This window comes from Hoplias malabaricus, chromosome 13, assembly GCF_029633855.1.
Source record: "Hoplias malabaricus isolate fHopMal1 chromosome 13, fHopMal1.hap1, whole genome shotgun sequence".
Lineage (NCBI taxonomy): Eukaryota > Metazoa > Chordata > Actinopteri > Characiformes > Erythrinidae > Hoplias > Hoplias malabaricus.
In genome coordinates, this window is record NC_089812.1 from 2030322 (window position 1) to 2046546 (window position 16225).

Sequence of the window (16225 nt, forward strand, 5' to 3'; positions counted from 1 at the left end):
ACACACTCTATCAGATTACAGGGCTGTTTATAAGAGGCAGAACATTACAAACAAGCTGGGAATACCTCAGACTGGAGATGTTTCTGTGTTATACAGAGTTTAGATGTAGATTGGCTGCTGTTGAAGTTAGAAGACTGTGTCTGTGGTGTCTCTTCCCCTCAAATTTGAGCAGTGGCCACAGGATTAAAACCACAGCCTTGTGAAGTGAGTAACACCGATGTTCTTACAGCGCCCCCGTGTGGTGGGGGATGGATGAGCGGGATGTTTTGAATCTGAGGCGCTTTGACAATAATGGTTTGGTTTAAACATCTCCAGATCTTCTGGGGTGTTCCCGGTGTGCACTGGTCGGTTCTGACCATAAGTGGTTCTAGGACGGACGACCGGTGACTGGACGATGGTATAGTGGAGCCCAAGGCTCATAGGCGCTGGAGGCAGTGAATAAGAGCCCGTCTGGTCCGATTCCACAGCACTCACTCAAAGGGGTCACAGGTCGGTTCAGCTCGTGCCGCGGTGGAATCGGACCGGACGCGTGGGTAAAGGGTACGAAGCTGGGCTCAAATCACACGGTGCGTGGGAAGTTGTGAAATGTGTAGGTTGTTTTTTTAAAGCCATGGTTCAATGGCTTTCAGCAGCCCTCTATTTTAATCGCAGCTTTAGGTTCTGTTCCTCTTTCTGACGCATTTTGTCCTCACTTCACATTTGACACCACTCTTCTGTGTCTTCATTTCTAACTAATTTCAGTTTTAGCAGCTGCTTAAAAAGGCTTTTAATTCATTCCTGTTCCTGCATCTGCTTTGTGTCCGTTTTAATGCACAGTTGTTGTTTATGGGGTTCAGGGGTTCACGGATGCAGCGGTGAAACCATAGACTTTTAAAACGGACAGGAGAGCTGTAGTTCTAGTTTCACGTCACACGCAGAAAATAAATGGGAATGGTGCAATGAAACACAGCGCTCTGACCTTTGTGCATGGTTTAGACACAGTTTCAGCGACGTGTTATCACTTTAATGCTGTTTCCTTAACATTATCTGATCTTTTAGATTCGAGCTTTTTCACACTGTTCCTTTAATCTGAGGCTACTTTGTGTTTTGTGTGTGTGGTGTGTGTTTTATTCAGGTTCATCAGAGTGGCTCTGGCTGGTCACCTGTGGTGAGAGTTTGCCCCCTCCCCCCCTCTCTTTTTATTACCTTTTTATTTATTAATATAATTATATACGAATATAAATATTAATTCATTAATTTTACAGTAAATTTCCATTGTTAAAAGCTGAAATATTAAGAAAGGCTTAATCGTGTGATGCTCACACACGAGTTCTCATCTGTGAAGTAACCAGTTCTCGTTCCATGGAACGGAACACGAGGGTTCACGATTAAAACAGGTTCATTACAGAATCGATAGCTTTTTTTTGTGAGTGAAAAGTTCAGCTGTTGATTTTTGAACTGTGTTCAATGAATTCCACGTGGTTCCGGAGTCAAAAGCATGTCTCATTTTAGTGCCATGTCCCGGTCCTTTCCTCTCTGTAGTATGTAGAAGACAACCTGGCGGTGATGTCCATTGGCTTTCTCCTCGGAGGTCCGGACGACGCTGTGATCTGGAGGGGTCCGAAGAAAAACGGTTCGTATCGGCACAGGGCGAACGGACTAATCCGTGTTGGTCGCTCTTCAGCGATGGGGTGTGTTCACAGAGAGATGAGACTATCCTGAGTCGTGTGACAGGGTGCAGTTACAGGAGGAGGTGGAGAAGGTCTGCAGACCCCAGAGGGTGAACAGAGACACACACAGCCTTAGTGTTGGCAGTGTTTCTGTACAGTTACAGTTCAACAGCAGATTAGTTTAATTTACAGGCCTTGGCCTCTGTTTATAAAAGACAGTGCTGTATTTAACTCCCAGCCCAGTTTCACTTCCTCTGGATCAGCGTGCAGCCTCGCAGTCCGATACTGTACTCTGCTCAAACACATCTGCTTCAGAGAGCGTCTGGAGGAACTTCTTGGTTCACTTACCTCTGCTGCTTCCCTTTAGTTAGGGCTCATCTTCCTGCTTGTTTGTTTACAGAGTGCCAAACCTATGAGTTTAAAATCCATGAAACCTTGTGAAAGAAAACCCCTTAACAGCCGTTAAACTGCTCTGCAACTATCTGCGGCACCATGCTCAATGCCATGCGTCGACCAGCGGGCTGTAATTCTGCCCCAGCATGGGGCTGTGTGGTTCTCTGGAGCGATGGCGCGCTGGTAGCATCTGTAGGAGCTGGGGTTGCGCTTCTGTGTTAGGGTTAAGCCACTTGGTCCAACATCTTGTGTACAGATGGAAGTAAAAAATATGGAACTAACTCTGGGGTTATTGCTCATATATCTATATATGTTTACACAGGGATGATAAAGCAGTTTCTGAGGGACGTGGACTGGGGAGAGCTGGATTACTTGATCATAGACACACCTCCAGGAACTTCAGACGAACATCTGTCTCTGGTGCAGTTCCTCAGTGGAGCTGGAATTGATGGAGCTGTTATAATCACTACACCTCAGGTGCACACTCTCTCACACGCACACACTCTCACACACACTCACACTCTCACACACACTCTCTCTCTCACACGCACACACTCTCACACGCACACACTCACACATGCACACACACGCACTCTCACACACGCACTCTCACACACACGCACTCTCACACACACACGCACTCTCACACACACACGCACTCTCACACACACACGCACTCTCACACACACACGCACTCTCACACACACACACGCACTCTCACACACACACACGCACTCTCACACTCACTCTCACACACACACTCACTCTCACGCACTCTCACACACACACTCACTCTCACACGCACTCTCACACGCACTCTCACACGCACACTCACTCTCACACGCACTCTCACTCTCACACGCACTCTCACACACACGCACTCTCTCACGCACTCTCACACACACACACGCACTCTCACACACACACACGCACTCTCTCACGCACTCTCACACACACACACGCACTCTCACACACACACGCACTCTCACACACACACGCACTCTCACACACACACACTCACTCTCACGCACTCTCACACACACACTCACTCTCACACTCACTCTCTCTCTCACACACACACACACACACACATGCATGCACGCACACCCAAAGCCACAAATTTGCCTCACCTCTAAAAACCAACACACACACCAAATGTAAGCACACAGTCTTATCCCAGGTAAAAACACACACACACACACACAAACACAAACACACACCCTCTGCAAACCTATAAAACCAAATTTAACCTGAGGTAAACACACGCATGCGCACACATATAATACACTTCAGAAACCCAGGGGAACACACACAAACACACACTCACCCAAGCAGACTTCCTGCCACAGTGGCCTAGAACTGAGAGAAACCAAGCGCAGGAACAGGCAAGGCCTGACTCCGTCAGATGTTTCCGTACAATTAAATCAGTTAAAGCAAGTTCATACTTCACTCTCTCTCAAGTATATCTTCAGGAACCAGAACATTATCCCCATCTTCCTCTCAACCTCATCAGCCAGAGAAACCAACTCCACAAAGAGCTCATCCCTTATTCCTGATTCCCACATCAAATTCAAGACTCTAATTGCTGGCTTAGATTTATAAAAACATAAATATTTAATAGGGCGGAACGGTGGTGCAGCAGGTTAGTGTCGCAGTCACACAGCTCCAGGGACCTGGAGGTTGTGGGTTCGATTCCCGCTCCGGGTGACTGTCTGTGAGGAGTGTAGTGTGTTCTCCCTGTGTCTGCGTGGGTTTCCTCCGGGTGACTGTCTGTGAGGAGTGTGGTGTGTTCTCCCTGTGTCTGTGTGGGTTTCCTCCGGGTGACTGTCTGTGAGGAGTGTGGTGTGTTCTCCCTGTGTCTGCGTGGGTTTCCTCCGGGTGACTGTCTGTGAGGAGTGTGGTGTGTTCTCCCTGTGTCTGCATGGGTTTCCTCCGGGTGACTGTCTGTGAGGAGTGTGGTGTGTTCTCTCTGTGTCTGCGTGGGTTTCCTCCGGGTGCTCTGGTTTCCTCCCACAGTCCAAAAACACACGTTGGTAGGTGGATTGGTGACTCAAAAGAGTCCGTGTGTGTGAGTGAATGTGTGTGTGTTGCCCTGTGAAGGACTGGCGCCCCCTCCAGGGTGTATTCCCGCCTTGCGCCCAATGATTCCAGGTAGGCTCTGGACCCACCGCGACCCTGAACTGGAACGCTTGAAATGTAAGCGCTTACAGATGAATAAATGAATAAATATTTAATAAAAATGTAAGTGGCTAATTGCCCAATGCCAAGACTTGGTTTTAGGGGTGTAAAGCCACCCCCCCCCCCCCAGCATCCAGCTGTGGAACAATGGAACTGCATTTGTTATATTATTACCAGGGGAAATCATGATTCAGCTCACTGTGATTTCCTTCAGGATAAATAAAGTTTTCAGTCTTATGAAATGTAATATATATATTAGTCTGTGTCCCTCAGAACTTCAGTAATGAACATGTAACGTCTAACTCTGGTATTCTGATGTCCTTCATTCCTCTCTGGAGAAAATTAGGAAAGTAATTTTAAGTTTCCCGAAGCTGAACTGAGGAGTTTTTGTGGTCTTGTGTTGGTCTGTGCTCAGGTTTCCCACCGCAGTCCAAAAACACACATCATTAGGTGGATTCGGTATTCAAAATTGGCCCTAGGTGCGAGTGTGTGAGAGAATGTGCGAGTGTGTGATGTCTTGCGATGGACCGGTCCCCTGTCAAAGGGTGCGTTCCTGAACTGGACACAAGGTTACAGACAATGAATGAGTTAATAAATGAATGATCAGTGCTAATCTGGGGCTTTTATATCCCTTTGTTTCATTCGTAAACAGGAAGTGTCCCTGCAGGACGTGAGGAAGGAGATCCGGTTCTGTGAGAAAGTGAAGCTGCCAGTAATCGGAGTGGTGGAGAACATGAGCGGATTTGTTTGTCCCAAATGCAGGGTGAGCAAACGTTTCTGCTTCCTGTCTGAATTATTAAGGTTTTAAATGAAAAAGAGGGAGATTTCTGAGTGGAAATGAGAGAGAGACAGAGAGACAAGGTGTGAGGAGACAGTGGGACAGAGAGAGAGAGACTGAGGGAGAGGGAGAGTCACAGACGGAGAGAGAGGGATGGCTAGAGCATATGAGAAAGAGTGAGGGGGAGAGATGGCTAGAGCGAGTGAGAGGGAGAGATGGATAGAGCATGTGAGAGAGGGAGAGATGGATAGAGCATGTGAGAGGGAGAGATGGATAGAGCATGTGAGAGGGAGAGATGGATAGAGCATGTGAGAAAGAGGGAGAGATGGATAGAGCATGTGAGAGGGAGAGATGGATAGAGCATGTGAGAGAGGGAGAGATGGATAGAGCATGTGAGAGAGGGAGAGATGGATAGAGCATATGCGAGAGTGAGAGATGGATAGAGCATTTGCGAGAGTCAGAGATGGATAGAGCATGTGAGAAAGAGTGAGAGGGAGAGATGGCTAGAGAGAGTGAGAGGGAGAGATGGCTAGAGAGAGTGAGAGGGAGAGATGGCTAGAGAGAGTGAGAGGGAGAGATGGCTAGAGAGAGTGAGAGGGAGAGATGGCTAGAGCGAGTGAGAGGGAGAGATGGCTAGAGCGAGTGAGAGGGAGAGATGGCTAGAGCGAGTGAGAGGGAGAGATGGATAGAGCATGTGAGAGAGGGAGAGATGGATAGAGCATGTGAGAGAGGAAGAGGGAGAGATGGATAGAGCATGTGAGAGAGGAAGAGGGAGAGATGGATAGAGCATGTGAGAGAGGAAGAGATGGATAGAGCATGTGAGAGAGGAAGAGATGGATAGAGCATGTGAGAGAGGAAGAGGGAGAGATGGATAGAGCATGTGAGAGAGGAAGAGAGAGATGGATAGAGCATGTGAGAGAGGGAGAGATGGCTAGAGCGAGTGAGAGGGAGAGATGGATAGAGCATGTGAGAAAGAGGGAGAGATGGATAGAGCATGTGAGAGAGGGAGAGGGAGAGATGGCTAGAGCGAGTGAGAGGGAGAGATGGATAGAGCATGTGAGAAAGAGGGAGAGATGGATAGAGCATGTGAGAGAGTGAGAGGGAGAGATGGATAGAGCGAGTGAGAGGGAGAGATGGATAGAGCATGTGAGAAAGAGGGAGAGATGGATAGAGCATGTGAGAGAGTGAGAGGGAGAGATGGCTAGAGCGAGTGAGAAAGAGGGAGAGATGGATAGAGCATGTGAGAGAGGGAGAGATGGATAGAGCATGTGAGAGAGGGAGAGATGGATAGAGCATGTGAGAGAGGGAGAGATGGATAGAGCGAGTGAGAGGGAGAGATGGATAGAGCATGTGAGAAAGAGGGAGAGATGGATAGAGCGAGTGAGAGGGAGAGATGGATAGAGCATGTGAGAAAGAGGGAGAGATGGATAGAGCATGAGAGAAAGAGGAAGAGGGAGAGATGGATAGAACATGTGAGAAAGAGGGAGAGGCAGAGATGGACAGGTTTTGTGAATAATCTGAATAATGCGTTTACATTACACTTGGTAAAACAGATAATGAAGAAGATTCCAGGAAGTGTCCGGCGATAATGTGATTTCTGCTTTGTAACAGCCAATAACACGACAGAAATATGTGACATCAGCTTTCTCTTGTGGCTCTTCATTAACGTGGACCACCTTTTCCCTGCAAATATGGGACAGCTTTTTTTTAATGACTCCTCACAGTTTTCTCTGCACTGCTCCTGAGACGAGACGAGAGACTCCAGCTGCAGCACATGTTTTTGCAGAGTAATTGAAGCGTGTGTTACTTCATAGCTTTTTAGATACAGAATGGTGTGGAACTTCAAAATATGTGCAGAGAACGCTGTATTAACGCTCTTCACCCGTTCTAGTGACGTTAGCATGGGTGCACAGACCGAGGAATCTGAAAGAAATCAAGGTGTGTGTACACGAGAAACTAGATTTAAATACAGTTCTCTTGAGTATTACCGGTGTCAGTGTGTGCTGTTTACAGGAACGCTTGAATAATCCAAAAACAAATGAAGTGTATGTAAATGTACTCTCTAAGGGAGGAAGAGAGAGAGACACAGACAGAAGTTGTGTGAGGAAAGACACTTAGAAGGAGGAGTAGTGGGAGTTAAAGAGATGGTTAAAGGGTATGTGAGGATAGAAGGGATTATGCAACATGTTCACCCTAGTCACAGTTTCACAATGAAGAGGTTTATTGTTATTATTCAGTTACTAAACTTAAAGTGCTCTGATGTTCAGAACTGCTGACGATAAGTCCATGTCAGGCTCTGAGAGAGTTCTCAGGCTGTAGACTCTCTGAGCATTCCCAGGCTCTGAGATCATTCCTGTATGCGGAAGTGTTGATGAAGCATGTAAGACGTCATTGCTTATCTGAAATCCTGACTGAGATTAACCCTTCTGCCTCTTTCCTCACAGAACACCTCTGAGGTCTTCCCTCCCACCACTGGGGGTGCTGCAAGGATGTGTGAGGAGCTCAAACTCTCGCTCCTTGGCAAAGTGCCTCTGGACCCAAGGATAGGTACTGGAGCAAATTCCTTACATCGCAGCTGTAACGTTCCTGCATCATTGTACATCTTCTTATGGTTTGGAAATGCTAGTTCATTAATAACACGAACCACTGGAAAAATGAAACCACTTCCACTGTGATTTCGGACACAACAAAATGGCAGAACTCCAAAATAGTGCACTGTATAGTGAATAGTGAACAGTGACCGTTTACAAGAGTGTGAGCAAAGACAAGGACGTAATTATTGAAGACCCCTTTATTGTTTTGGGTGCATATACACATTTGTCCAACTCGTGATGTATTTGACCGTTTTATTATATTATTATATTATGTGCAAATTAGACCACGGCTATGATCCATGTGCGTTTACACTGGGGCTTTTATTGTTCCTTTATACCAGTATAGTTTGTGTATGAAACCCTAATGTCAGTAAAATTGTGGAAAAAAAACAAAGCAGCTCAGTCAGACACGCTAGGCTTCGTTCTTCTCTGTTGAAAATCATGAAAATAGACGAGGATGTTGCTTTATTCCTGCTCTACATTGTTTAGATAGGGACCCTCTAATTAAGAGATGGCTAACTGCATGAAAGTAAACGCAGACAGTAAGTGCTACAGAACTGAACAACTCGAGTTGCAAACGAGTTTCTGTGGAAATTCAAATATTTGAATGACGTCTTACAGAGAAGTTAAAGTTCAGCCACCAAACACACCGTTCCAGACACTGTGCTTCTGAATGTAAACAAACCAGAGACAACTGCAGTTCCCCACAGTCTAGTGCTCGGGCCCTATTTATTATTTATTTATATAGTGGGAAGAGGCAGAAGCAAAGGTGTGATTTGGTTTTATTTAAATCTCAAAAAAAGACAAGAATCGTGACGTAGTGAACAAAGAAACACGGAACAAAGAACCTTAAGTCAACAGAGAAAATGACGCAAGTTACGGTTACAATTACAAACATGCCAGGGCCTCTATGACAACACAACACTGCTAATTGAACACAAACCGTGTTCACGCCGTAGCCATGAAAAACCAAGTCGCTAAGCAACAACTCTAACAGCACTTTGCTCTGCAGTGGTCTCTTATTGGTTACTCATTCACTGAGCACTACGCGGGGTAGTGATCCCACTGCAGGCGCAGGATGAAGTGCATTCAGAAGATGGGTTATAAACCTGTGCATTCACGTTTAACCCTCACTCTCTCTGAGTGTGATTGTGGCTGTAAGAGGAGGAAACCCTCTGTTATAACAGCTAGCTCATCGTCAATGGTGTTTGAGGGAATTTTCAGTTCCCGTTTTGGGAGCGTGCTTCCTTGTCGGTGGTTTCCCAGTGGCGTGGCCGGCCGTGGCCTAGGGTAAAATGAAAAATGAATCACAATAATAAGAAAGGCTGTGCTGATTTCTCTCCGATTATTTGGAATGTGGCAGGAAAGAGGCCTGTTTTTCAGATGGTTCTGCAGTTTCTACTTCTCTGTTTTGGAGCAGCTTCCTCATTCTCTGTGACGAGTTTCTTGTTTTTATTTTTTTTTTACTTCAATTTTTTTCTTTTTTTTTTTGGGTTTAAAGGGAGAAGCTGTGATGAGGGAAAGTCGTTCCTTAATGAAGCACCCGATTCCCCCGCCGCCGCAGCCTATCACAGCATCGTCCAGAGTAAGAACATGCTCCAATGAGTGTTTCATTTCCTTTAATACGTTTAATAAACTATACCTTTCTTTTACCCACAGTGACTCGCATGAGATGAAACCTCAGACTGCTTATTCATGTCGTCCATGAATAGACCAGTTTTGGCTTTCTATATAAGGCTTTATCGTGCCTTTTCATCATCGAGGGACTGGAGCATTTCGCAAAAACCAAATTTGGAACTATTTTGTGCGTTTTAACCAACATCAATGTGTTCCCAGCTGGAACCAAGTATGAGTCGGTTCCTCAGAGCGAACTGTAACGTTGTACGCTGGCATACGCTGTACGTTGTCTGACCCGTCCACGTCTCTCCTGTCCTCGTCTGACCCGTCCGCATCTCTCCTGTCCTCGTCTGACATGTCTCCGTCTCTCCTGTCCTCATCTGACCCATCCGCGTCTCTCCTGTCCTCGTCTGACCCGTCCGCGTCTCTCCTTTCCTCGTCTGACATGTCTCCGTCTCTCCTGTCCTCATCTGACCCATCCGCGTCTGACCCGTCCGCGTCTCTCCTGTCCTCGTCTGACATGTCTCCGTCTCTCCCGTCCTCGTCTGACATGTCTCCGTCTCTCCTGCCCTCGTCTGACCCGTCCGCGTCTCTCCTGTCCTCGTCTGACATGTCTCCGTCTCTCCTGTCCTCGTCTGACCCGTCCGCGTCTCTCCCGTCCTCGTCTGACCCGTCCGCGTCTCTCCTGTCCTCGTCTGACCCGTCCGCGTCCCTCCTGTCCTCGTCTGACCCGTCCGCGTCCCTCCTGTCCTCGTCTGACCCGTCCGCGTCCCTCCTGTCCTCGTCTGACCCGTCCGCGTCCCTCCTGTCCTCGTCTGACCCGTCCGCGTCTCTCCTGTCCTCGTCTGACATGTCTCCGTCTCTCCTGTCCTCATCTGACCCGTCCGCGTCTCTCCTGTCCTCGTCTGACCCGTCCGCGTCTCTCCTTTCCTCGTCTGACATGTCTCCGTCTCTCCTGTCCTCATCTGACCCATCCGCGTCTGACCCGTCCGCGTCTCTCCTGTCCTCGTCTGACATGTCTCCGTCTCTCCCGTCCTCGTCTGACATGTCTCCGTCTCTCCTGCCCTCGTCTGACCCGTCCGCGTCTCTCCTGTCCTCGTCTGACATGTCTCCGTCTCTCCTGTCCTCGTCTGACCCGTCCGCGTCTCTCCCGTCCTCGTCTGACCCGTCCGCGTCTCTCCTGTCCTCGTCTGACCCGTCCGCGTCCCTCCTGTCCTCGTCTGACCCGTCCGCGTCCCTCCTGTCCTCGTCTGACCCGTCCGCGTCCCTCCTGTCCTCGTCTGACCCGTCCGCGTCCCTCCTGTCCTCGTCTGACCCGTCCGCGTCCCTCCTGTCCTCGTCTGACCCGTCCGCGTCCCTCCTGTCCTCGTCTGACCCGTCCGCGTCCCTCCTGTCCTCGTCTGACCCGTCCGCGTCCCTCCTGTCCTCGTCTGACCCGTCCGCGTCTCTCCTGTCCTCGTCTGACCCGTCTGCGTCTCTCCTGTCCTTGTCTGACCCGTCCGCGTCTCTCTTGTCCGCGTCTGACATGTCCGCGCCTCTCCTCTCCTCGTCTGACCTGTGGGCATCAGTTCCGCGACCCGTCCGCGTCTCAGGTTGTTTCAGTGTTTCAGGTTATAGCCCACAAAAACCAGGAGGTTAAATAATAAAAATAGCAAAGAGATGCACAAGAAGAGCGAATGTCCATCCAGTAGGACACAGAGATGGAGGAGATTCTAATCCAAAAAGGCCTCTCAGATTCTCACAGTGACGTTTTTGAGATCTAGTGTAAAACCTTTCAGGAAGAACAGCGGCTGTTCCTTCAGCAGGAAGTGGTACCGACAAACACAGAATTTATCCACAAACTTCTGACCAGCGCCTTCAAGAACCTCGTTCTTTTCTGAGCTCAGTCCATCCTCCAGATAATACAGTGCAATAAATACGGAAGCATGGGTGCTCACACTTCCTGTCTGCAAAACACAGGAGGATGCATAAGACCCACAAGGTGCAGCACCTTCAGCTCCATATTTATTTCTCCTTAGTGTCTGAAAGTCTAGAGCCTGTGCCTTTAAGACTTAGTGAAGGCAAGTGTGAGATGCTCCTTGTTTCAGGTGGTGTTAATATTGTATAAATCATGTAGTTCAGGCTTAGCTTGAGACCACCGGCCTTTAATGTTATTGCTGTTGCTGTTGCAGTCGGTTAATAAACACAGTCATAGCAGTAAAAGCCAGAGCTATAAATATCCCAAGAGGTGGTAATGTACGGGGATTATTGTCAGCGTGTGTGGGCTTGCTTTGTATTCCGTCTCTGTTTTTAATCAGCAAAGACCCCTTTCAACAGAGCTTCGTATGTTTTGCATTAATTGGGGTACAACGGCTTCTGATTTCTAGTGAAACCACAGACAGAAATGACTGTAGCTGTACGATGTGAGAGTAGTCTGTAGTCTTCAGTTGGGAAAACACTGTGGCTTTGTCAAGCAGCAGTAAGTGGGAAAGTGAAATATGCACATGTCAAACTAAGCAGCTGTGGGCGTTTGTGGCAGATAGACTGAGGTGGTCTTTAGTGAGGGGGGGGCGGCGGATCGGAAATACCTCGTTTTTCCGAACTCTTTGGTTCTTTCCTTCAGTTTGTGTAGGAAATGAGTTGGAGGCAGCGGCGTGTAACGCTTAAAAAAAATAAATGTGTAAAGTGAAAAGTTCCCCCAGTCTCTCTCTCCCCCTCTCCCCCACTCTATCTCTATCTCTCTCTCTCCCCCACTCTCTCCCCCTCTCTCTCCCCCTCTCTCTCTCCAGTCTCTCTCTCTCTCTCTCTCTCCCCCACTCTATCTCTCTCTCCCCCCTCTCTCTCCAGTCTCTCTCCTCTCTCTCTCCCTCTCTCTCCCCCACTCTATCTCTCTCTCTCTCTCTCTCCCCCTCTCTCTCCCCCTCTCTCTCTCCAGTCTCTCTCTCTCTCTCTCTCACTCTCTCTCTCCCCCCCTCTCTGTCTCTCTCTCTCCCTTTCTCTCTCTCTCTCCTCTGTCTCTCTCTCTCTCTCTCTCAGAGAACACACTGAGGCATTGAGACAGACTACTGTATGAATGTAATACGGTTTATTCACTTGTTTCTAGATGTTTCCGCAGTAAACCAACCTCTTTGCTGTAATCTGGCCCCCTGCGGTTGCCAAGTATCCAAATAATAAATAAAGAAATAAAAATATCCTGCCCTCAAAAATCCAGCTCAAAACAGTCGTTGCCTTAAAAAGTAACCTCCCACATTCAGATTACATCAGCAGAAGGATCCTGTTTATTCCTCAGAACTAAATTATTCCAATGGATAAAAACAGGTGTAATGTACATTACAATACATTCATTACAGTCTTTTAAATAGAAGCGCTATATATACACAGTACCAGGCAAATGTCCCACACGCCCACTCCGTTTCCTTTGTTTTGGGCCGTTTTCCACGTTGGGAATACAGCGCCAGTCAAAAGTTTGGGCACATCCTCTCACTCGATGGCTTTTTGTTTGCATATTAATGTGTTGTTAATATGTTTTATACTTGACATATGACAGCTTCACACACTCTCTCCGTTCTCTCAGTCGGCTTCATGAGGTCGTCACCTGGAACGGTTTTCAGTGAACAGCCGTGGCCTCGTCGAGAGTTCATCTGTAGAACCGCTCTCTTCTGAATGTGTCTGAGATTGTAACTGGGGTTTGTACAGAGGTAGGGGCTGGTACACAGCTCTATACAGTGACTAGCTCTACTCCACCAATCACTGATGAGGAGAGGTGTCCAAACTTTTGATTGGCTCTCACTCAATAATATAGTAACACCCTCTAAACTCATGTCATACCTGATTGGCCAGAACCTCGCAGCTCCAGAGTGAACATGTCAGCAGGGGTAGAATGTGGAACCAACTGCCAAGACTTTGCTAACAATCCGTGCTATTCGTTCATTGACCACACAGGAGCGCTGTGTAGATCCACAATTAAAGACTAATGACTCTGTTGCAGGTGTAGAGTGGATCAGACACAGCAGTGCTGCTGGAGTTTTTAAACCCCTCAGTGTCTGGACCGAGAACAGTCCACCGACCAAAAACATCCAGCCGACAGCGTCCTGTGTCACTGATGAAGGACTAGAGGACGAGCGACACACACTGTGCAGCGACAGATGAGCTACTGTCTCTGACTTTACATCTACAAGGTGGACCAACGAGGGAGGAGTGTCTCACAGAGTGGACAGAGAGTGGACACAGGGTTTAAAAACTCCAGCAGCACTGCTGTGTCTGATCCACTCTACACCAGCACAACACACACTAACACACCACCACCACGTCAGTGTCTCTGCAGCGCTGAGAATGATCCTCCACCACATCACACCTGCTCTGTGGGTTATGTGGGCGTACCTAACCACTGCACAAACCTCGCAGAGTAACAGCTGGATTACACTAAACAGAGCCCTGTGTGATCACTGCAGCCGATATTAGAATATGGGCCAGGCGCTGAGCCCAGGTCGACTGCGGATTCAGGGCCGTGCTGTGCCAAGTCTGGGATTCGTTCCAACTGATTATAAAGATTAGTTGTTTTTTGGCGACTCTAATTAATGTTTTACCAACTTCACAGGGACAGCACAGGATTCGATATCTCCAAAGTAAACAGAGACGGAAGCCACAGTTTCTGTAATGTGACACGCTTAGTTTTTATTTCCCTATTCATTTTTGTTGTAAATGGCATGTGTCTGAGAGGTGTTTAATCAAACGTCCAGAAGAGGAACAGAAATCAAAAACTCCAAAACAACAGTGAAAAATAAAACAATGCGTCCAAACAGCGCGTATTTCACTATCACAGGAGCCTTGAGTAGGTTTTAAACAACGTCAAGGGCAAGGATCAGGAATGCGTTCCTCTGTTTAACACAGGAACACACACTATTCCCAAGGGAAGTCTTTACTGTAGGTGTAGGAGACTATAATCAATTGATGGAGCTAATGTTTATAGTGGAATACAACTCCTCCCAGAGGTATTGGATGGAGTGCCTCATGCTGGAGGCCAAGCTCAGTGCTGGAGGGCTTCACGCCGCTGGAGCCGGCGCAGACAAGTGGGGATCACGACCTTAGGCTCATGTGCAGCTGCTCCGGAGGACTTGTGTGTGAGTGACTTGGGTGACTTCTAAATGTCAGTGTTCAAGCAAAGGGTTAAAATTAAATGACAGCGCACACACTTCCAAAACACACTACTTCTGTATTTTTTTGTGATGCGATGGAACACTTCTCCACGCTCTTCTTCCTTCTCTGGTCTGTGCATCAGATTCGGTTCCAGAAATTAGTCTCTGATTAACTTCATTCCTGAGGAAATCAAACTGTTTAAATCCGTCATTTAATGACATTCATCTGATGTAACCCCTCCATTTCACTGAAACTAATCAATCACAGATTCGGTCTCACGCTGATTAGTGACCATGTTAATTTGTTGTCCTACGTTCACAATACAGCCGCCATTCCCAATGCCATGAGTCCACCAGAGAGGTGTAAACCCCCCCCCCCCCCCCCCTCCCCCGGGCCCTGGACTGTGCTGGAGCTCCGTCCGTTGTCTTTGAGATGGCTTGTGATCCAACATCAGTATCTGCCTTCAGATAATCATGCAACGTCTGATGTCTGAGTACCATCAAATCCTCACCGCAACGTTCCCCTACTGCAGCGTAAAGGCATGTCTAACTGAACATGTCTAACTGCATTGTTGTGTCTCCTGTATCACAGGTATAAAAAGCTACTGCTCCTCCACCTCCACCTCGGCTGCGAATCCGGACGAAGTGGGAATGGACTGAGGGCCCTGCGCCTGTCCACCGCGGGTTTTTAACTTCCACGGCTTCTGTCCATCACAACAACTAAAACCCACCTTGATTTCTGACAGCTCTCAGCTGCACACTGAGAGGAAACAACGGCCCTGCGGCTGTCCCTTTAACCACCTGCAAATCTACCATTCCATTCCTCCCCCAGCTTTTCAAAACATTTCCTCATTCGTCCGGCAATGGAAATATAAACAATGGATGGGGAGTGTGTTTTTGATGTGAAATGGGAGATTGTAGAGACTTGGATTTCTTCCCAGTGGTGGTGAATGGAATCAGGCATCTCTCTGTCTCCAGCACTGTAGTCCCTCTCCACCTCTACCATCGACCTTCACCTGTGTGAAGAGCTCTACATGGACGGAGAGGAGTGGACGTCTACACCGAGTACGTTTCTGTCCCTCACGGCGTCCTACAATGGATTTAAACACCATCACCTTCTCCAAACTACGGTCAAATATCGGCCGTGTGTCCACCACCCTTTCCTGGAGGGCGTTTGGTTCCATCCACCTCCACGGTCCACTGCTCAGACTCCCACTGAAACACTCTCCATCGCTGTGTTCACACCTCCCCCAGAGGATTTTTGGAAAATGGGTGGACTTTATTGTTATTAAAGCTTTAGAGTTTAAAAAAAAGATGTATTTTATTATTCCCTGCTTCCAAAACAGCTTATTAACTTCATCATTAACCCCTTCCTGTCCTTTGATTAAGCTCAGAAAGCACTGGAATATGGCTCAGGCCTGTTTTAGAGGATATATGTTTATTCAGAAATGATAACTCTGTAATCGTTGATGCCTCCCTCCCTCCCCTCATCACACGGCGGGCGTTTGCCAGAGAGTACGGAGCCGGGCGGTTGGTGCTCTCCTCCGGTGTGTTGGGCTGTCCGCGGCACTAATGGGGGAACCGGAGACGGCTGAACATCCAGCAAAAACCATCTGACAAAAATGTATCAAAGCCACACTTAGCAGCACTATGACCTGTTTTCATTAATGCAGTGTTTGGTTATGTTTTATAAACGTTGTAAGACGAGAGGTAATAAATGATTGAAAAGCACTGAATGCATCTTCTCTTTTCTCCAGAAGTCTGAGCCGTGACATCAATCTTCTTCTGAATGAAGAGAACTGAAGCTGTGAATGAGTTTAAAGCAGCGGTTTTTTAAAAAATGTAGTTCTAATGGTAGTCAGATAAAACCCTGCATTTCCTCTTAAGCTGTAATTAGACGAC

The 16225-nt window shown here is 47.7% G+C and overlaps 1 protein-coding gene across 1 annotated transcript; it reads left to right on the plus strand.

Moving 5' to 3' along the window:
- Window positions 1-182: 182 nt before the first annotated feature.
- Window positions 183-16047, plus strand: nubp1 (nucleotide binding protein 1 (MinD homolog, E. coli)). Its single transcript, XM_066642346.1, has 8 exons — window positions 183-204; window positions 1115-1147; window positions 1522-1612; window positions 2365-2519; window positions 4873-4983; window positions 7443-7545; window positions 9094-9177; window positions 14916-16047. Exons 3-8 carry the CDS (start codon window positions 1546-1548, stop codon window positions 14981-14983), a joined length of 588 nt encoding a protein of 195 aa, XP_066498443.1. The 5' UTR covers window positions 183-204; window positions 1115-1147; window positions 1522-1545; the 3' UTR covers window positions 14984-16047.
- Window positions 16048-16225: the final 178 nt, after the last annotated feature.